The 22,619-nt window shown below is 36.8% G+C and overlaps 3 protein-coding genes across 5 annotated transcripts; 1 reads left to right on the top strand and 2 right to left on the bottom strand.

Moving 5' to 3' along the window:
- Nucleotides 1–622: 622 nt before the first annotated feature.
- On the bottom strand, nt 623–22,040 carry LOC127837508 (dual oxidase maturation factor 1-like). 2 transcript variants are annotated; one of them, XM_052364657.1, is made up of 10 exons: nt 21,864–22,040; nt 20,085–20,142; nt 19,699–19,842; nt 18,282–18,374; nt 16,738–16,891; nt 16,151–16,362; nt 14,214–14,333; nt 11,444–11,586; nt 10,769–10,908; nt 623–2,039 (listed from the first exon to the last, which is right to left on the bottom strand). In XM_052364657.1, exons 1-10 carry the CDS (start codon nt 22,020–22,022, stop codon nt 1,958–1,960), a joined length of 1,305 nt encoding a protein of 434 aa, XP_052220617.1. In that variant the 5' UTR covers nt 22,023–22,040; the 3' UTR covers nt 623–1,957. The 2 variants fall into 2 exon arrangements, with proteins under 2 accessions (XP_052220617.1, XP_052220618.1); XM_052364658.1 differs by lacking the exon at nt 14,214–14,333.
- On the top strand, nt 2,569–5,548 carry LOC127837510 (putative nuclease HARBI1). 2 transcript variants are annotated; one of them, XM_052364660.1, is made up of 4 exons: nt 2,569–3,041; nt 3,618–3,757; nt 4,890–5,084; nt 5,433–5,548. In XM_052364660.1, the coding sequence occupies exons 1-4, from the start codon at nt 2,853–2,855 to the stop codon at nt 5,512–5,514; spliced, it is 606 nt and encodes a 201-aa protein (XP_052220620.1). In that variant the 5' UTR covers nt 2,569–2,852; the 3' UTR covers nt 5,515–5,548. The 2 variants fall into 2 exon arrangements, 1 of the variants encoding a protein (XP_052220620.1); XR_008029322.1 differs by lacking the exon at nt 2,569–3,041 and adding an exon at nt 3,049–3,373.
- Nucleotides 6,812–10,650, bottom strand: LOC127837511 (nuclear apoptosis-inducing factor 1-like). Its single transcript, XM_052364661.1, has 5 exons — nt 10,234–10,650; nt 9,492–9,558; nt 7,442–7,543; nt 7,210–7,300; nt 6,812–6,950 (listed from the first exon to the last, which is right to left on the bottom strand). The coding sequence occupies exons 1-5, from the start codon at nt 10,392–10,394 to the stop codon at nt 6,844–6,846; spliced, it is 528 nt and encodes a 175-aa protein (XP_052220621.1). The 5' UTR covers nt 10,395–10,650; the 3' UTR covers nt 6,812–6,843.
- Nucleotides 22,041–22,619: the final 579 nt, after the last annotated feature.

Raw genomic sequence — 22,619 nt, 5'->3', positions numbered from 1 at the left:
TTATCTATTGTTGAATTACTGAGTTTTGATCATGGTGTTATTTATATGTGTTATTTATTGTAATGTTTTAAAAATACATAAGTCATCATGTAGACTGTGTTTGTTTTGAATTCAGTTTTGTAACACCCTGTTTTTCAACTATCAATTTAGCTTGGGCAGCAATTTTAATTAGCAAAACAATTAATTTAAAAACAATAATTGCCAATGTTTTAGTTTCAACCATATTTTGCAAGATCTTTAAAAATTGTAATGAAAAGTAATGGTCACGCATATAAAACTAATGACTGTTTCACACATGTATGATGAATTCGAATGACGCATGCAGACAGTAGTTTTATTAATTGAAGAATATTATTTACAAACAAGTATAAAAGCAAAATATATATAATGGGATAATAGACAAAAATATATAAAATGGGTTAATAGAAAATATATTCTAAAACAGATGTTATAATGTAGATCTAAACAACTAGCAAATATAAAAAAATACAAAACTTGTTTAACATGTGTTCTAAAATTCTTCTAATAAAAAAAAAGAGACTGATATGTTTTTTATTAAAAGTAGCACCACAAACTACCATTACATCTCAATACATACATGCGGTTTTGTCGCAAACATATGTTTAATAAATACTTCTCTTTATGGCAGTCCTATATTGTACAATGACATGCATTAGTGAGTTTTTGAAAACATTTTAACTATTGACCTCAACTGGCAATACAGCTACAAAACGGTGTAATCTTTAAATAAGTCGCCTCTTGTAATTATAAAAAATGTACCTTACCCTATATTTTGGTTGTCATGGATATACATTTTCAAATAGTAACAACATTTACTTAGCAAATATTCACAGATTGCCTTCATTAACAACACCCATTGGGCATGAAATATTGTGACACGCTTGAAGTCCTAGATTGGAGGATTCCTGCAATAAACTAACTGAATCGTGCATAAATTGCTGCAATAAACTGACTGGAGCATGGATAGATTGCTGCAATAAACTGACTGGAGCATGGATAAATTGCTGCAATAAACTGACTGGGGCATGGATAGATTGCTGCAATAAACTGACTGGGGCATGGATAAATTGCTGCAATAAACTGACTGGAGCATGGATAGATTGCTGCAATAAACTGACTGGAGCATGGATAGATTGCTGCAATAAACTGACTGGAGCATGGATAAATTGCTGCAATAAACTGACTGGAGCATGGATAGATTGCTGCAATAAACTGACTGGAGCATGGATAGATTGCTGTAATAAACTGACTGGAGCATGAATAGATTGCTCCAGTAATCTAACTGTACAATATCAAACTTTTTCACCTGCTGTAACAAATGTGCATTTGTGAATATATAATACACTATCATACAATTGTATTTAAAATAATAATATTACAGTATAGTGTAGAAGGTAAATATACAATCAAACAGGTTTACAGTGCTTACAACTAACATTTAATGTTGAAATGATGTGTAAAAATTCAATATATTTTCTATGAACAGTGAATAACATATTATTTTGCTTTGGTCAACTGCATTCAATAGATCTTTGGTATGTGTGCTATCTGCTAATGTATAACAAAAAAGGCTCTGTATAACAAACATAGTTACATATTTTGAAAAAAAACACTATTAAAAACACATTGTGTTACAATTGTAGGAAAATTCCTTTTAATGTATTAAGTAATAGTCTACATTGTCAGACAGAAACACTTGAAGGTGTCGGTTTGTCATGTAAAGGTGATGTCACATACGTTTATCCTTACGTTTTCCGTCGTAGAATAATTTCGGAATACGTCCTATTTGTTGAATGTGTAAGTCAGTTTGAAATGTGTCTAAAATGTCAGATGTTAGCTCAGTTAAATTTGAAGTTGCCATTTATATGTGTTGAAACGTTGTCAGTTATTTATATTTAGAAATACTCTGTTAAATGTGGTAATTTGAAGTTGCATGTTACAAGTCATCAGTCGGAACGCCGTAGTAAACACTCTTTTGGTTTATGTTGACCCGTACTTCATCCGCCCCTACGGCATACCTGCAAGTGATTTCATGAACAAGTCAGCAAAAGATAATATTCAAACACGGTCACCTAAAAAATCGAAACGCATAAAAGAAAACCAATTTTAAACGAATATAAGAATACATAATCGAAACGTATATAAAATACTTAATCGAAACCAATATATGAATACCAAATACATACGAATATCAGAATAATAAATCGAATATAAGAAAACCAAATACAGTAGTAGCTCCATTTAATTAGTTCATATTTGAACTCTGGATGTCAACTTAATGCATTCTTTCGCTGTTGTAGTGTTGTTGTTGTTGTTGTTGTTGTTGTTGTTTTGTTGCTCTTATTGAGCCTCGATCTGGGAAAAAATAGGTTTAATTTATATGCTAAAAGTGTCGTCCAAGACAAGCCAGTGCAGTCTGCACTGGCTAATAAGGAACGACACTTACCGCATATACTGGGTTTTCGTTTAGAAGAGACGTCCTTTAAACGAAAATTTCAACAAAAGCGGAAAAAAAGTTCCTTACTAGCCTGTGCGGACTGCATTGGCTAATCTGGGCCCCGTTTCATCAACGATCGCATCGCAACTTTAATGCCAAAATATCGCACATTTCTTATCGCATCGCAATTTGCGTTTCATCAAATATCGCATCGCCGATTTGAGTTGCGATATTCGCACATCGCCAATAATGAGGCTATTTTGCGTTTCATCAAAAATCGCACATCGCAAGAGCACCTGTTTTTTGCGATATTTTGCTTAAAACATGCGATCACACAAACCCAGTCGCAGACGGTAAAAAAAATTCAATATGGCCGACGTGTTGTTTTTTTTTTATGGAAAATAACGCGAGAAGGACAGAGCGGGAGTTCCGGCCCCGTCTGGAGATAGGCGGGGTTCGCGATATCGACTTTGTGAATCGGTATCGGGTAAACAGAACCACCGCACAGGAGCTAGTGGAGCTTCTGGGGCAGGATCTTGCCAGATCCGAACGTGGCGGAAAAACAATTTCGCCAGAGACCAAGGTAACATTAATGCAATCGACATGAATTTGCTAATTTGTTACTGTATATTTGCTGGGAGAAATTGACACACTAAGTACGGGGATTACGATCGTTATCAAGTACAGCAGAGTGCTGTTTTCTTACATCCGGTCTTAATTTGTTCTCATATCAACAGGTCAACACGGATACTAAAATGACATTGTATGATAATATAACCGTTGGATAAGCAGGCATAAATAGGCAAATCGAACAACGATTGAGTTGTAATTAGACTCATTCAAATTATGGATTAATTCAAGGCTTTGTTAACCAACAATATGAAATAAATACAATCTAGGTCACGTACATGTACAGTAAGTTTGAACTGGTATTTTTAGTAGTTTGTATTAATTTATTAGTTGTTCACACATTTTTCATCATCATAATTGTTTTCCTTTTTTCTGATCTTTTCAACTGCAGAGTGGAGTCAGTGGAGTAAAGCTACTAGGGCCAACATGATCGTTTTTTTTTGTTTGTTATTGGTCTTTTGATTGTAAATGATATTTCAAGTACTGTGACCAAATTTTATTTATGAATGTTTTAACATTGTTGCTGCAGATCCTCGTCAGCCTAAGATTTCTTGCGAAAGGGGCATTCTATTCGGAACTAGCCGACACCCATGGCATCAGTCGCTCGAGCGTGTCCAGAACTGTGCATAACTTTGTGGAGTCTGTCAACAACAACCTGGACAATATTAGGTACATACTTTAACTGTAAGATAGATTTGATATAATATTATTGTACTTACAGTTACAAACAGACAATCTTAAGTCTACGGTTTTTCTTTTTTTATCTGTCACACTTTAGTGTCCATATTCATTGTCAGACTTTTACCTTATTTTTTATTTTTTTTTATAGCAGCTCATAAACCAAGGTCAAGATCAGCAACTGCAGCACAATTTTTATTCTTATAAGTTATCTTTAATTTATTTTTAATAATGCTATGATCTTAACTGTCTAAATATTATAATTGTATATCACATGCCATAGTTCTTTCGTTTTTAACATGTTAAAATAATCACGTTTATTGTATTCAGGTTAATTAATTTATTTATTTATTATAATTGATCTCAACTCAAGGACGATACTGTTTGTTTATATAATGTAAATTTCATGTAATTTTCAATTGTATATTTGTTATATGTTTGTTGTTATATTATGTCGGTCAATAGTGATACATCGCTAATGTTATACTTGTTATGTACAAACCGACTTGAAATAAAATTTGTATTGTATTGTATTGTTACAAATAGACAATCCATTTTTACTTATTGATGTTAAACACGGGCTTGGCACAGACAATTCTTAAAGTTAATAGTCTGCAACAGTAGAAAAATGTAGCTTTCTTAGAAATCCTATATATGAAAACGCAACTCCAGACTCCAAAAGCTTTACCAAATTGCTCATATAACGACTGGTATGTGGAGGTGGCAATGAACAATTTTACTGCAATATTTCACATTTTATATCTCCATTTTGTTATATATTTATCAGCTGATGAGTATTAATTGAAATGTTGAAATTAAATGGTGGCCTTGTAGTTGACAATTCTTACTATGTTTGTTTTTTTTAAATCAATATCATAATCATGACCATTTTATGATACAAGTATGATGCAAGTGAATACAAATGTAAATACATTACTATAAAATATAAAAGATATTTTTTTTCTCAAATACAGCGCTTTCTCAGAGGTGTATTTCTATATATTGGTATATTGGGTTATGTTATTGTTTTTGTTAAAAAAGTAAAATTAATGGTAAAATGGTTATTATTTTATACACATCACAGCTTAAACATATTCTTATATATATAATTTTTCTAAAACAGGTTTCCAATCGACAGAGAAGATGTTGTAAAAGAGAAGAGGGCATTTTACAACAAATGTAGACTTCCGAATCTTGTTGGAGCAGTGGATGGGACCTTAATCCCAATCACTACTCCAACTGTAGATGAGGAAGTCTACGTTTGTCGAAAAGGTTACCACGCCATCAACTGCCAGGCGATTGTAAACACAAGCTTGAAGTATGTATACACTCTTTAATTAATGTAGCAACTCAGTTTTTATTAAACTAATAGATTATATTTTGTTGTGAAATGCATTAACATTTTAAAGTACAAATATCTTAAATCCCTTCAACTATTTTGTTTTTAGTTTGACATATTACAAAATGTTCTAGTGCTACAACCATTACTTCATTATGATAATCAAGTATGAGTTAATTTCATTTATATCCTGAACTCAGGGGTAATTTGCCAAAATTGCTTTCCACTGATTCATGTAGCTCTTATTAGTTATTACTCCTGCTAATTTTTCGTTCCAAAACTTACCCTTTAAAAGTGGGCCATTAATTGAGAAATAATGCATTTCAGGTTCATTAGTGTTGTGGCGAAATGGCCGGGCTCTACCCATGATGGAGCGGTATTTGAAAATTCAAGAATTAAGGTAAAATAAATAATTCTTCATGTATCAAATTTTAGTTACCATATTTAAAAGTGTTGTTAATAATTTAAAAGGATGAAAATACCAAAACTTGTAAGAAAGTTGTGACCTATGATACTCTCACTCATGTCTGAGTATCAATGGCTCACCATTGCTAAAGGTGTGCAAGCAGTCAAATGCTTACAGAGGAAAACTGCCCAATGGATCTGACCGCAGTGATAGGACATTGTTGTTAAAAATGAAGTAAAATCCAACCAACAGAACCAAAAATACATAAATACTACAACTATAATTAACTGATACTGTTTTTAAATTGCAGTACTGAAAACGATTTGTATATTTATTTTTAAGCTCCACTGGCCAGAGGCCAGGGGGGGCTAATGTCATGGTCCTGTGTCCGTCGGGCGTGCATGATTTTAACATTTTCTTTAAACATCTTCTCCTAAACTACAAAACCAATTGTGATAAAATTTATCGCAAATGTTCCTGGGGTTAACCTCTTTCAAATTTGTTCAAATTATGTCCCTGGGGTCAAATTTGACCCCGCCCCGGGGGTTATTTATTGAACATATGCTTATATAAAGCCTATTTTGTGCGAAATTTAAAAATCTTCTTGTCCATAACAATTTGGGCCTAGTGCTACCACATTTGGTATGTAGTGCTATTTAATAGTTCTCTACTTTGTTTGTTCAAATTATGCCCCTGTGGTCAATTTTGACACTGCACCGGGGATCACAAAAATTAACATACGGTTAAATAAGGCCTATTTTGTGCAAACTTTAAAAATCTTCTTGTTCATAATTATAGAGCCTATGGCTACCAAATTTGGTATGTAGTGACATTTAATATTCTCTACCAAGTTTTTTCAAATTATGCCTCTGGGTTCAAATTTGACCCTGCCCTGGGGGTCACAAAAATGAACATATGCTTAAATAAGGCCTATTTTGTGCAAACTTAAAAAAAAAACTTCTTGTTCATAATTATATAGTCTAGGGCTACTAAATTTAGTATGTAGTGACATCTAATGGTCCTCAACCAAATTTGTTCAATTATTCCCCTGGGCTCAAATTTTACCCTGCCCCAGGTGTCACAAAACTGAACATATGCTTATATAAAGCCTCTTTTGTGCAAACTTTAAAAATCTTCCTGTCCATAACCATTGGGCCTAGGGGTACCAAATTTACTTTAATTTTAATATTTTTTGATATTTAAAATTTACAATTATTATTTTGAAAAATAAAGCCTAGTCACATGAATACTAGAGCCAATCAGAATAATGTTAAATAGTGAAACCAATGGCAATTGTTATTATTTTATTATGAAGACTCAGTCAACAGTCAATTAAAGGTAAGTGATATTTGTTTTTACAAATCTTATAACTTTAATAGATAACAATGACATACCGTTCTGCTTGAGGCGTTTATTTTCCTCTCCTTTGTCTAGGTTATCTGATATAAAAAAGATATTGGGTAAAATATTTATACTTGTGTTTCTATTAATTATGAACAATTAATGAGCATGTGTTTCACTGTTGATTTGTGTTCATGCATGATATATCATATGAGGCTGTCCCCCTTTTAGTATGCCATATTCAATGCCAATTTAAGCCTTACATTATTAATGACATTTATTATTGCATTTAAAGTGCACTGTCAAATACCAAAAACAAAAAAACAAATGTCAAAATTTAAGCATGTTTGTACCCACCATTTTCTTGCATGGATCTCTTGAGTGGACCGGTATCGATCCCTCCACCTTGCACTCCGAACAGCTTTGTTTTGGGCACTAAGGACAATAGCTGGAAAAAGTGAACAACTATACATCATTCTGAAAAAAGTTGTTTTTTTTGCAAAATTAAAATAATAATATGAACCATGGACAAATGCTAGATCTGCATCATTATTTTATTTAAAATTTGTTATGTTTACAATATGAATACCTTATCCTCCAAAACAGTTAATTGCATTTTTTTTGGAAGAGCTGCCTCCCCAGAGCTTTCCACAAAGCGTCTTCTCTTGGCATCCTTCATAATGGTCCGGCTCTAAGATGAATAAAATACAATTTGAAATAATTTATGAGTACATGGTCTCCCTCCTCTGAATGGTAACAGTATAGTAACATGTCATTTACTTTCAGCTACATATATATTGAAGAAAGTGCATTCAAATACTGATCGTAATGATTTTTTAGTGATTATTAATCACAAAAACTTAATGTGTCAAATGCTAAATGATTGTATAAAAAGTGTGAAAAGGGAAAAAATATTAATGGTAATGGTGGGATTGAACTTACATCCTGACAATAATATAGCCGCAATTTGACTAAAAACAGGTTAAGCAATTATCCCCCTCTTAAAACTTATTACTTGCCTTGAATTAGTTTTTAGACCTTTGAATTTGAAGGATGACCTTAACCTTTCACCACTCAAAATGTGCAGCTCCATGAGATATACATGCATGCCAAAAATATAGAGTTGCAATCTTCAATATTGCAAAAATTATGGCCAACGTTAACGGACAGACATACGGACGGACTGACAGTTCAACCGCTATATGCCACCCTACCGGGGGCATGAAAACCTATAATCATGGAGTAGGAAACCGAATATTTACACCTTGCTATTCATAATACATTTTAATTGTATAAATATACAAATAAGTAATTGTACAAATAAATAAGTAAGATGATAACTTTTGTTTCTATCTGTAAAGTGATTTTTATTATTGACTCTTAAATTTTATGGTATTCATGTTATATGCTTCTGACATGGGCCTGTTTAGTATAGTTGTAAGTGATTCATAATTATCCCCACGCTTTTTGAAAAAAAGGTGGGGATATTGTGGTGATCTCCGCCGTCCGTCCGTCTGTCCGTCCGTCTGTCCGTCTGTCCGTCCGTCCTGGCCACTATCTCCTCCTACACTAAAAGCACTAGAACCTTGAAATTTACACACATGGTAGCTATGAGCATATGTGCGACGGTGCACTATTTGGAATTTTGATCTGACCCCTGGGTCAAAAGTTATAGGGGTTGGGGTGGGGCCGCGTCAGAAATTATCACTCATTTTTTTAGGTTATTTTACATTTACTTCTTTATTTCTACACCGATTCACTTCAAATTGATACTGGACCTCACCTATGACAATACGGTCAATCTCAACCATGCATGGCCCCATTCCCAACCCTGGGGCGCCCCGCCCACATAGGCCACACCCACCAAAAATTTCCATTTACTATAATTTTTTCATTTCTACACGGATTCACTTCAAATTGATACTGAACTTTTGTTATGACATTAGGGTCAATCTCAACTATGCATGGCCCCAATCCCAACCCTGGGGCGCCCGCCCACATAGGCCACACCCACCAAAAAAATCCATTTACTATAAAAAAAATTTAGGTTATTTTACATTAACTTCTTCATTTCTACACTGATTCACTTCAAATTGATACTGAACCTCTCTTATGACAAAACGGTCAAACTCAACTATGCATGGCCCCGTTGCCAACCCTGGGGCGCCACGCCCACATAGACCACACCCGCCCAAAATTGCCTTTTACTATAATTTCTTCATTAATACACTGATTCACTTCAAATTGATACTGAACCTCTCTTATGACAATACGGTCAATCTCAACTATGCATGGCCCCATTACCAACCCTGGGGCACCCCGCCCACATAGGCCACACCCTCCCAAAATTGCCTTTTACTATAACTTCTTTATTTTTACACCCATTCACTTCTAATTGATACTGAACTTCTCTTATGACAATACAGTCAATCTCAACTATGCATGGCCCCATGATCAACCCTGGGGCGCCCTTGGGTCAAACATGCGGCGTGGGGATACGCGTCGGCCTCTGCCGCGCCATTTCTAGTTTGTAATTGGCTTTACGGCAAAGTTTAATTACAGCTAAGTTATTCATTTATAAAACTTATTACTACCATCATGGATTCTTCTTCCTATACAAACATATAAGGTATATTTACCTTCCAATCACACCACTTTTTCATTGAATCTTCTACGTTCCTCTCGTTCCCCCCTACGGAATTTATTCTGCAAAAGTTTCAAATTAAACAAATGAATACATCTCAATATGTTCTTTCATTTTTTACCAAAAATAGTGGTAGGAGTGAGGGAGAGTACTTGGAAGTCTATATAAGTACAGTAGACATGGTCAATTTATTTTGTTATATTTAATATATAATTCATACAATATATCAGACTATTTCAAGCCAACACTATCAAAAGGTAACCAGTTGTTACTCCCCATGGACGTCACTCCCCATGAACATGCAGTTTGTTAAGATTACAGATTAGATTACAAGGTATGATCACATCTTTCCATGGGCACTTGCACTTTGATGTTAAAACAATTAATACGTTTTTATTCATTAACACTTCATTAAAAGATCAATTCCATTTTTCAGGGTAATTATAGATCAACTAAACTTAGGAGGAGGACAAATTTTCATTAGTGTGAATATACCCTATCACAATGTCAAGGAATATCAATGCTGAAAAGTAAACAATTTCAAAATCTTTCTTTCTGTGCATGGCAGTCACGCTGCATTTGAAATTCGTGATTTTAGATTATTAGGATAATCATTACACACAACCTGTGTAACGTTAATGTGTCCATACCAATTTAATTATGTTTCAAGATGGTCCTCCATTTAATGTAAAAAGAACAAGAAAATTATGACCATGTCAATGTAAATTTTAACTCACGATTGGACGATGTCCGACCATGCACGGTCTTTGTCTTTCTTTGATAATGTGCCGGACAATTTGCCCCACAACACTTCATAATTTTGTTTGACGCCCTCGAGCAGTTCCTCGAGTTCTCTTGGCTGCCAAGAGGCGCTCCTATTCTCTACGAGATCTGCCATTGTTGTTGTTTGATCGTCTGTCAAATATGACAGGTGGCGCGAGATTCAGCAGGTGCCCGTTTTTTACGTCATTTTGATAGTAGACTGTGAGCGATTATCGCTCATAGCACTAAACTACCGGCAAACTACCGGCAAGAATCTGCGATATGTTTGATGAAACGCTTTTTAAAAAATATCGCAATCGCAGGTAAAAGATCAGCAATCGGCGATCGGCGATAATATCGCATCGCAAATTTTGATGAAACGGGGCCCTGGAGTGACACTTCGCATTAAGCCCAGTTTTCCCAGACCGAGACTCTTATGATGAAAAGGATGACGAGAATTATGATGACCATAAGGAGGAAGACGACGACGACGATGTGCCTTTTGCTTACCTTTCGTTTACATGCATATCATCTTGCACTAAGTCCTGTCCCTCCGGAGGTGGGGGCGGAGGGCGGTGCCTGCGGGGTTTCTGAAACTTCCTGACCGTCACACCAAGTAACTTCCGATTCTCGTATTTTGGTGGCGGTTGCTGGAAACATAAATAGGCCTCTGGTAAACGATTAACGGAGCTAATGTATGTTTGTCTGATCGTATTCAATTCCCACAATGAAAGTACAAGCATTTATTTGTGTCCATTTATGCTCATTTATGATTCGCTCTTCCGTTTTTTTACCATTCCGCTGCCTTCCATACATCGAATGCTGTAGTGAAAAGGAATGATTGGTCGTTTGTATCCGAAGGTAATTTTAGAGCGCTAATCAACAAATCCGAGGATCGCGGGTTCGATTCAGAGCCCGAAACAAGCGACCAATCTCCCTCTACTTCACTATTAAGTAGGAAAGCTGTCCATGACTGGCATCAACTAACGTATGTTGTCTCAGCACTGGTAAACCAGCTACACAAGGAAAAGTCCGAATAGGTTAACTGACAGCTGTGATATAAAATGGGATACTGTTAAAAACGGCGAAAAATCCCTTAATAAATAAATGAGCAATACATACATAATGAAACATAATACATGTAACTAAACTGACATTTAACTTGCAATATACGAAGATGCTAACCGGCGCTTCTGTAGGTGCGTATATCGATTCATCGTCGTCCTCTTCCGCCGTGGTTGGCGCCGCTACCACGCAGGGCGTCGGTCTCATTTCAATACCGGTAGCGTTCTTCTCCTGCATCTTTTCGTCTGTCGGTTCGTCGCAATCTGGGGCGAAAAAATCGGTGAATGATTCTCACATTAAGGCTTATTTAAGACTTTTGGACCGGTTCGTTCGTTAAACCGTATGATTCGAAACCGTATGATACGAATCGTATCAGACGGTTTATGGCGGATATTATTCTATGTCGAATCAGCCAATTTATAGATTTATTCAGTGTAAATCGTATGATACGGTTTACGCTAAACCGTATTATACGAATCGTAAACCGTCTGATACGAATCGTATCATACGGTTTCGTATCAAACAGTTAAACGTACAATCGGTCCAATGACCCCAAAACCGTCTGATACGATTCTAGCTAAACCGTCTGATACGATGGTATGATACACATATGACTTTTAGACCTATCCGTACACCATACGATTGTACAATGAACTGTATGATGCGAAACCGTATGATACGATTCGTATCAGACGGTTTACAATTCGTATCATACGGTTTAGCGTAAACCGTATCATACGGTTAATGCCTCGGCCACACTGTCACGAATCAGAGCTACGAATGAGCTACGATTTAATCGGCTGCGAATGACTACGAAATTGTAAAAATTCGTAGGCCGCTACGATTTCAGTACGGAGCACAACGAATCTACCATCAAAATGTTGGAAACCGAACAAGGAAAGGTACGGACTGCTACTGATCGACGCGATGTAGTACGGAACGCCACGAATCGGTACGATCAAACTACGAATACGCTACGGTCTGGTACGATAAAGTACGATGCTACGCGAATCATTACGATATAACTACGGATCCGCTACGGTCTAGTACGGGTAAGTACGAACTAGAACGGTCCGCTACGAAGAAGTGGGAATTGCGACGGACTGGTACGGACAGGTAGGAACGAACTACGATTGAACATTGCGCTTACAGCCTCTTGTATTGTCATACACATAATGCCTCCCAAAAAGAGAACATTCCAGTGGCAGCAACAGCGCGTAACAGAAATAATGGAATCAGCCGTGTCTGGGGAAGAGTCTACCTCCTCAATTCTAAAGCAAGAGCCGGGTCGTCTTAAAAGCCTGTCTTTTATCCACCACCTACTTTTTCTTCTCTGACCTGATAAAGTATGTAATTATTGATGTACAAATATAGATTATGCTTAGGAAAGTATGATTAATTTTGTATTTTATAATGTCGGCTATTAATTTAACAATAAATCGCGTAAAAGTAAGAGCAAGATTCAAAAGTCATATGAGGCAGACACTTACCTGCAAATAAAAAAAAGTATTACTAGTAAGTTCAAATTCTAATATTTGGAAATACGTAATCTTTAGCACAAAGCTATACTAGTTTTACGATATTGAATCATTATTATCTCTGTGCATATCGTCAAGCAGCTTGACTACAACCTCTGCATTTTGTGCCACAGTTGGTTAGCATGTGTCTATGATATTAATCAGTGAAAACATCATTTGTTTGTTATAAGATGATTATGTATCATTTAAAATGATGTTATCACTAATAAATATCATAGCCACACGCTAACCACCTGTCTTTTGTGCCATATCAATATCCAAGCGTAACAAATTTATCGCAAACGCAATTTGCTGGCGGTTGGTGATTGTGAACTCAACAAATGCAAGTACGGTTGCTTTATAATTTCAATGATGTATTTCAGTAGCAATTTATTGTAGTGGACCGTACATGTCCGTACTGTTTCGTGCTGAAATATAGTACATCGTACAAGATCGTGCAAATTCCTGCCTATCCGTAGTACAACGTACTAGAACCGTGGCTTTCCGTGGTATATCCGTGGAATACTCGTAGCTAATACGTAGCGTAACCGTACCGCTTCGTAGTTCTTCGTTTCAATTCGTAGAAGTCCTTGAGAAAAAAATGGTCTACGAAAAGGTACGGACGACTACGGTTGTCGTTACGAATTAGTACGGATTAGTACGGTTTAGTACGGACTCCTACGGATACGCTACGATCGATAAATTTGTAGCAATTTTTTGAACATGTTCAAAATTTGTCAAGAGTCGCTACGGACATCCAAAAACTACTACGACTGATCACGGATCAAGTACGGAGAGCCACGGTCCAGTAAGGATAGCTACGAACTGTGCCGAAAAGTATTCGTAGCTCTTTCGTAGCTCTGATTCGTGACAGTGTGACCGAGGCATAACACTGAAGAAATCTATTTTTAGATCTGATTGGCTGATTGGACATTGAATATTACCCGTCATAAACCGTCTGATACGATTCGTATCATACGGTTACGAATCATACGGTTTAATGTACGAACCGGTCAAAAGTCTTAAAAGCGTATCATACGGTTTAAAGCGTATCATACGGTTTATAAAAGGTTTGATACGGTTCTAACTAAACCGTCTGATACTGTTTACGCTAAACCGTATGATACGAATCGTAAACCATCTAATACGAATCGTATAATACGGTTTCGCATCAAACAGTTAAGCGAGAAATCGATTCAAAAGTCAAAACCGTCTGAGAGATCGTATCAGACGGTCTATGACCCCAAAACCGTCTGATACGGTTCTAGCTAAACCGTCTGATACGATGGTATGATACACATCCGACTTTTGGACCTATCCGTATCCCATAATAAACTGTCTGATGCGATTTAGACTTTTGAACCGGTTAGTACACCATAGTGTCATGACGTCATCGTCTTGTAGTACGTCAACTCCAAAGAACGTAGTCGCGGCGTTGGGTATTTGATGGTCAAGGACCCACACAATTGCCCCGCAGAGGATGCACAGAATCCCTGAAGGAAAAGAAAACATCATCTCTCTGAGAAAACGGGGTTCAATGCATGTTCGTAAAATGTCCCATATTAGCCTATGCAGTCCGCTCAGGCTGTTCATGGATGACACTCTGCTTCAGGTAACATCAATACTCAAAATCAATATTTCGCAAAATATGTCGTAAAATTAAGTTAACTCATAAACAATCAGTGTTCCTTATAGCAATAGCCAAAATTTAAACGCAAGATGTGGCATGGTAACCATTGTAACATAGATTTAACAAGATACAAAATGATCGTTTTTATTTTTGTTGCATAATATATTCCATTTTAATGTCCCGCAAACGACACACGAAGACTTACTTGATATATAAACATGTGTTGAATATATTGTCCCGCAAAAAAAGACCATTTTGCATCTTGTTAAATCTATGTTACCAGACCACATCTAGCGTTTGAATTCTGGCTATTGCTACAAGGAACATTGTTTTTTTATGTGTTAACTTAATTTTTCGAAATATCGTTTCGTTTATTTTGAGGGTTTAAAGGGGCCTTTTCACAGATTTTTGCATGTATCGAAGTTTTTCATTAAATGCTTTTTATTGATAAATTTTAACATTTGATCTGAGAAGCTCCTGTAAAAACAAGAATAAAATAAAGAAAGAAAAAAGTAACGTTCAACAGGGCTCGAACCACCAACCCATGAAGTAAAAGTCTATTGCTTAGACCACTCCGTGCTCATAAAGTGAGAGATGTATTTTATACTTTATTACGGAATACAGTTAGGGCCATCATGGTTACACATTGAGGTCCAGAGGGCAAGAACGCGAGAGTACGATGACGACAATGCGACAATACGACGACAAAAGTGCGACAATACGATGGCGAGAATGCGAAAACGCGATTGCGAGAATGCGAGAACGCGCTAGTACGATGACGACAATGCGACAGTGCGATGAAGATAGTGCGACAATACGATGGCGACTGTGCGATAGTACGATGGCGACACTGCGAGAATGCAAGAACGCGAGAGTACGATGACGAGAATGCGACAATACGATGACGACAGTGCGACAATACGATGGCGAGAATGCGAGAACGCGATGGCGAAAATGCGAGAGTACGATGACGAAAATGCGACAATACGATTACGAGAGTGCGAAAATATGATGGCGAGAATGCGAGAACGCGATGGCGAGAATGCGATGATATGATGACAGTACGATATGACTATCGCATTGTCGCCATCGTACTATCGCACTGTCGCCATCGTATTGTCGCACTGTCGCATTGTCGTCATCGTATTATCGCGTTCTCGCATTCTCGCCGTCGCGTTCTCCCATTCTCTCCATCCTATTGTCGCACTGTCGTCATCGTATTGTCGCATTCTCGTCATCGTACTCACACGTTCTCGCATTCTCACCATCTGGATTTTAATGTGTAACCACGATAGCCCAAACGGTATTCCGTTCTTTATATAAGCAATCCTCGTAGTATCACAAAATATAATGACAACAACAGAACTCTCCAAATTATTCAATCGTTTCGCGTTGCAACGCGTTATATTTTCATGGTTTAAAATCGTATAAAGATGCATAGAATGGATATTTTAGTGCATAGTAAATGTTCAGTATTACTGTTTCCTCACAAATATCATAACTTCAACGACAATATTCGAATCTGGAACTTTTTTTTAAATTTCGTCAATGTACTTAAACGTGAAAAGGACCCTTTTGGGGCTTTTTTAATGGATTGTTGCATAGAAAAGAATTTATTTCAAAGAAAAATAACATAAAAGCGGATTATAGTTTGCCCTATTCAGATTGAGTTCCACTCACCCGTGCCGAGACAAACATAAAACGATCCTCCGAACGAGAACTCCATAAAGCCAGCCACAAAAGGTATCTTCAGATCGTTCACGTTCCTACACATGTACCAAATGAAGTTGGAGATATTCATGCAGACACCGGTCAGAACGAGACAGCACGCGCCATACTTGAGAAGCACGAAGAATAAGACGTTCGTCAGTATCCAAAGCGGGAAACATAGCCTGTGACATTGCGGGAAAGGATTTTAGTATTTTCAGGTTTGGGCTTCTGCTTGCGTAAATGAAAGGGTCCTAGTTCATAAGGCTGGCTTGTTGGAAAATTAATAGAGCGCCGAAGTTTGAACATCGACTCATTTTCTTCATATAGACTTTTTACCTAATCCGTGTTGAAAAATTTGCTTGCAATGAACTTGATTCTAATACGTTTGGTTGATCATGGTAAACATGGTGATATTGTGTAAAACTCTGTTAAGAATGTTAATCTATCAATACAGCTGCGGGATCTGAACTACCTATTTTATTAATTTTACAACCCAATATAGCCAGTTTGTGTTTTGTTCTCATATAACAAATATGAGGCATTTAACACTTACGTACCATAGCGAAATGTGTGAGAACCAGCCAGCCTGTCGGTAATGACGTCCCCAGCTGATCCCCTCGCCGTCAATCGTGAAGTACTCGGCTATCCACAGTATCGGTAGGGGCAGACCCCGGTACTGGGCCGCACGGTACGCCTGGTTGAACGGCCCCGCTGAAGGATACATTTATCACGTGATACGATAACGGAATTAACGGCGATCGGAGTCGCAATCATTGAATACTGGGCTTAATGCATTTGCGTCAAGTGTCGTCTCAGATTAGTATGTGCAGTCCGCAAAGGCTAATCAGGGACGAAACTTTATGCCTAAGCTGGACTTCTGCTAAGAGAAGGTTTCCTATAAAAGAGCGGAAAAGTCGCCAACGCCTTAAGTTCCGTTTTCACAGAGCTCGGCTTATTTATGTAATACAACGAATGAATACCAGCAATCTAACCATTCGTTCGCCATTAGCATTTTTTTATATAAACCCACGCTTGGAATACCAAGTTTGATACCTCAAAGCTCAGCCTTTCCTGGCTGCCGAGATAACCTTAAGTGTGTTGCGTTCCACCATGCTAATAAATTGCACATCTTGATCTCGCTTGTTCGATATATTCCTATGCAGTGATGTAATGGAGAACACGTGTGTTTTATAAGATGAATAACCATATGCAGTGAAAAAACGTTGCAATATTTGTTGCAAACAAAACCCGATATTAGGGCAGCCAATTGAAAACTGTCTTTCAACTTTTAATTTCATTTTCGTCAAATTATGTTAGGATCGTAATTGAGCCTCTTTGTCCGAACACTGGACAAAAATGCATGTGTGTAAAGTGTTGTCCAAGATAAGAATGTGCTGTCCGCATAGGCTAATCAGGTACGAAACTTTCTGCTTTTAGAGAATGGTTTGTTAAAAGGAAGTATTTTCTAAAATGAAATCTGTTTAGGCGAACTTCACATGCTAATCTACGGCAACACTTTACAGACATGTATATGGGCCGTGCTCAGTGAAAAGGGGGTTCAATGCATGTGCGTAATTTGTCGTCCCAGATTAGCCTGTGCAGTCCGCACATGCTGATCAGGGACAACACTTTACCCCTAAACTGGATTTTTGATAAGAATTCTTTAAACAGAAAATATCATGAAAACGGAAAGTGTCATCCCTAATTAGCCTGTGCATTCTGCACAGGCTAATCTGGGACGAAACTTACAGCTCATGCATTAAACCCCCTTTTTACAGAGCACGGCACATATGCATTAGGTCTAAGCCCATTTTTTCCTAGACCGAGGCTATAATGATATTAGCACTATTGTTCGTACTTAAGCAATCAATAAACAACTATGTGACACAACATAAAACAACATTTTTCATCACTTTGACAAAATAATATCTGATATAACATAAATGAACTATATTTTATCAGAAATTATTTTTTTGTCAAAGTGATGAAAAATGTTGTTTTATGATATATTGATAGTGTTTCAGTGAATTGGCCATGCGCTCAACACCTGTGTTCTCCACCGACAAATCAAACTTTATTTCTTTATAAAACTATGTCGTACCATTAGGTCCGAAACCTACACACCCCCGGTCCCACTCCCAGCTAAAGTGTTCATTGTAGTTGATGGTCTCATTCAGCTGCGTCTCCGGTGTGCCTGTCGTAGATGAAGTGTAATAAAAATTACAAATAGCATGTTAACATATGGTGTCTGTTACAAATAACGTCTGTTACAAATTGTGTCTGCTACAAATTATGACTGTTACAAATAACGTCTGTTACATATTGTGTCTGCTGCAAATGGTGACTGTTACAAATAATGTCTGTTACAAATTACGTCTGTTACACACGGTATCTTCTTCAAATTGTGATTATTACAAAAGAAGTCTGTTACAAATTGCGTCTGTGTGTTTCTTTCTCATGGTGTACGCTACAAATGTCTCTGTTAAACTTATTTTACAAATGGCATCAGTGAAAAAAGCTTCTATTATATTAGGCCTCTGTAACACATGCTGTCTGTAACATATGGCCCGCGTCATGTGAAAATGGGTCTTATTCCATATGTGGTCAAGATAGCTACAATGCACGCAAGGGTTTGTGGTCTCATTAGCGGACAGGGTAACGCATGACAAGACTGTGGGGATGCGTGGGCTGATCTGGAGCTACGCTGGTCGCATATCGCATAAAACCCATTTTCGCATGTCGTGGGTCATAAGACGGCTGTAACAAATTATGTCGGTTACAAATGGAATCTTTGACAAATGGCGTCTTTAACCAATTGCGCATTAACAAATGGTGTGTATTACAAGTCGATATGTAAAAAATGTTGTATGTTACAAATAGGCATCTGTTAGTAGGGTTTCTGTTAAAACCGGAATCTTTCGTAAATGGAGTAGCGTATTTTCATCTTCGGTTTAACAACTGTAAGACCTCACACGGGCTTTTAAATGTTATATACCTCTGCGATTTATTTTAGTATTTTAGAATACAAGTTCAAACGTAACGACAAAAAAGGAAATATCACTATCTTTTGCAGCATTCATGAAGATCGTAAGGCATTTCGAATAAGCCGATTTAATCTAAAAATGCGCGAAAATTGGCAACTAAACGCGATATTGCATGATTTTACCATAGTTCAGTTGTTACCCTGAGACCAATGCAAGCGCCGATGTAGGCGGAAATCTCCTTCAAAATGGGGTTTTAATACAAATACGTAAAGTGATTAGCTTGTGCAGTCCGCAAACTTGATTTTCGCTAAAAAGAGATTTCCTTCAAACAAAAAATGCAATGAAAGCGGAAAGAGCGTAGCCTGATTACCCTGTGCGGACTGCACAGGCTAATATGGGACGACACATTACGCACATGTATTGAGCCCTGTTTGTCAAAACATGGCTCACGTGTAGGAACATGTTAGAATAATTATGTCCGCACTATCGTTTGTGATAATGATAATGATGATTTCGCCATAGCTCGATAGTTACCTTTCAGTGTTATGTTAACGCCACGGAGCCCGATGTAAACGCCGATGACGGCGGAAATCTCCTTGCCCGTGCCGGCCTTGTATTTGGTGCGGGTGTGAATATGCGCCGTCTCCCACGAGTCCAACGAGTAGCTCCAGTTGGTCACTATGGCGACAAAGACAGGGAACAGTTTTTATACGCAATCTTAAGTTGTCCGTGACTCAATATGTAACTTATGTACTACAAATGCTTGAGTATTTTGTCCTTATTTGAAATAATATCTATGTACTATCATTATATAAACAAAATAGTTCAAACAAATAAAATGTTTTTTTAACGTTTAGTTAACTGCAATGTAAGTCATATTCGTTTATTCTCCAATTCTTTATTCTCCTATCGTTACTTACACACTATAACTGCTCCTATATAAAGGCTGACCGTAACCCGGATAAACGTGTAAATTTTCTGAAAATGGAAGGAAGAAAAGGATACGCCAATAGATAATATTAGTTTAAATCTAATTATTAACGCCTAACTGTACCCGTGTGCTTAATGGGGCATTTAAGAGTCCGTTTCCAGGGAAGAAACAGTACTTCATGTCTAATTAATAAATACCCTTCGATCTCTCTCAAAGCTATTGCCTGCAGACGTGCGAACTTTCATTTGAAGAATCGTTCTTATTAAAGTGAGTATTTTTGGTAAGCAAGAGTTAACAAGACTATTGCCAAGAAATAAATGTCCCCTACCGGCTCCACCATTATCAGATTTTTTTATGTATTTGTTGCCGTAGCAACCAAAATTTTTGACGTAGGAACAAAATGAAATGACATGCGTAATGTCCATATTGCCATCAATCCATGTTTCAAGTTTCATTAAAAAATATATAGTTCAAGTATTACCATCAACGTGTTTCCGTAATTCTAACCATATATCATACAGATAAAACTCTAGTGTATTGTTGTAGTATATATGTAGATCAATTTTAGACAATTGTTGTTTTTTGCTCCTATTATATTTAATATTCTTGTTTGAGTTTTCGGGAAAAAAAAAACGTTACTAATTCGTTCATCTGTGATAAGGTCCTTTTAAGTGATATGTTGTGGTTGTTGATGATGATGTTTAATTGCATTTACTAGCAGTCTAGCCATCAGTCTTACAAATATACTTACAATGACAGGCTGTCAAACGATCAGTGATACAATGACTAGCTTATGTCAATGCAAATATGTGCGCAAGTAATTACTAGGCCCATGTACTTCTAATATAACTTGGCTGTGCACTCCTATAAACCGTCCGCACGCTCGAGCTTTATTTAAGAGGTTTCAACGCTTTCAATCAATACATTCAATTTAACTCAAGATATCATAAAGTCAATAATAGCTTAAAATTCGAAAAATTAATAATACCTTGCATTGTGAAAAGAAAACCGATTTAAACTTCCTACAAGTGTAATTTTCACCGGTGTCTATTATCAGCAAAAAGGCAAACATGAAACGGAGTGTGGGTGCTATAAAACGTGATATCGTGAATTCTTAAAGCGAGATTATATGATTTTGTCAAATATTTATGAATTTAAATAAAATGTGTAAAAAAACTTATTATACATTTCAATTTAAATTAAAATAAAAGTTAACAAGAACATGTGTCGAAAAATGGGAAATAAGCCAGATATTAAATTCTGAAATCGAAAATGTCTGTACAGTCGAATTTGCCAGCATGTATATCATGCATGTACGATGTGAATCTAAATTTAGTGTATCGGTTCATTTTAAATTCCTGCAACGATATATATTCATACGACAAACGAACACTAACTCTGATTCTAAAACAAAGACGAATGCTTCGGTTATTGTAGGAAAATATGTACGAAATATCTTCGTAACAATCGGCTCGGGCGCTAATTTGTCTTTGCTGCATTTTATGAAATTCGTCTTCCATGTATAATTTTTCTTACCTATTGTGTGTTATTGTAACATATTTTATCAATATATTACTATTTAACACACATACAAAATCGTATAATCTCGCTTTAATACTAGTACATGTATATAAAAAAACTGTATAGATTATTTGAGAGCGGCTTAATCTGAGATTGAGTAATCATGCTGAAAAAATAAAAAAAAAGTGTTATAGCCTGATCGTTTCTGTATTTCACAATTAAGCACAAAACAAGCAATATAACCCACCTCTTTGCCCCTAATTCCGGGAAGGATGATGAATAAAGAAAAGGCCACGCTGCAGAACGCAAATATCAGCCCCGCCCCCAGGACGTCCGCCTGCCAGGGGGTGGGGTTAGCATCGTAGTATGTGGGGGCGCCATTCGTCCTAAACGCCTGGAAGGCCATCGCCTTGCGGTTGCTTCACTGAGAAAATTATAGAAATGATATTGTAATATACGAAGATTTATGATGATATTCAAAAACGCGAAAAGAAAATGAAGACAGTGATGATGATGATGATGATGATGATGATGATGATGATGATGATGATGATGATGATGATGATGATAATGATGATGGCGGTGATGGTGAGAATGGGGGAGAACGAGGAGGGTGAGGAGATGCAGGGGGAGGAGGAATTGGATCTATACGTTTTTGCAAGGTCTTCTTATAGTATACCTATATTCATATTGCGGGAACATAAATGTACAGGCATTACTTTTGTTATCTATACCAATTAATACAATTTTGAACTTAGCGCGGTTAATTTACTTAAAATACAGGTTTTTGGTTAGCATAACTTAAGGTAACCTGTATTTTCAAAATATAACAAATTGCTATAATCTATAAAGATGTATCTCGCAAAAACAAGGTATAGCTTAAAAACAATATCAAATTACAACGTTCCCTAATATGACGTTCCCTAATGGATCGTAACAAAACAATATCAGATGACAACGTTACCTTATATAACGCTACTAAACAATATCGACTGTGTGAGTG

This window comes from Dreissena polymorpha, chromosome 7, assembly GCF_020536995.1.
Source record: "Dreissena polymorpha isolate Duluth1 chromosome 7, UMN_Dpol_1.0, whole genome shotgun sequence".
Taxonomy (NCBI): domain Eukaryota; kingdom Metazoa; phylum Mollusca; class Bivalvia; order Myida; family Dreissenidae; genus Dreissena; species Dreissena polymorpha.
The sequence above is the reverse complement of the archived record's forward strand: the minus strand, read 5'-3'. Positions and strand labels throughout refer to the sequence as shown.

Coding starts and splice junctions, on each gene's coding strand:
- LOC127837510 (XM_052364660.1), top strand. CDS start 2,853: ATGGAAAATAACGCGAGAAGGACAGAGCGGGAGTTCCGGCCCCGTCTG. Junction 3,042..3,617: donor CAATTTCGCCAGAGACCAAG/GTAACATTAATG, acceptor TTGTTGCTGCAG/ATCCTCGTCAGCCTAAGATT. Junction 3,758..4,889: donor AACAACCTGGACAATATTAG/GTACATACTTTA, acceptor TTTCTAAAACAG/GTTTCCAATCGACAGAGAAG.
- LOC127837511 (XM_052364661.1), bottom strand. CDS start 10,394: ATGGCAGATCTCGTAGAGAATAGGAGCGCCTCTTGGCAGCCAAGAGAA. Junction 9,559..10,233: donor TGGTCGGACATCGTCCAATC/GTGAGTTAAAAT, acceptor AAACTTTTGCAG/AATAAATTCCGTAGGGGGGA. Junction 7,544..9,491: donor AAAAGTGGTGTGATTGGAAG/GTAAATATACCT, acceptor TATTCATCTTAG/AGCCGGACCATTATGAAGGA.
- LOC127837508 (XM_052364657.1), bottom strand. CDS start 22,022: ATGGCCTTCCAGGCGTTTAGGACGAATGGCGCCCCCACATACTACGAT. Junction 16,892..18,281: donor TGTAGGTTTCGGACCTAATG/GTACGACATAGT, acceptor TGTATCCTTCAG/CGGGGCCGTTCAACCAGGCG. Junction 10,909..11,443: donor ACGCACCTACAGAAGCGCCG/GTTAGCATCTTC, acceptor TTATGTTTCCAG/CAACCGCCACCAAAATACGA.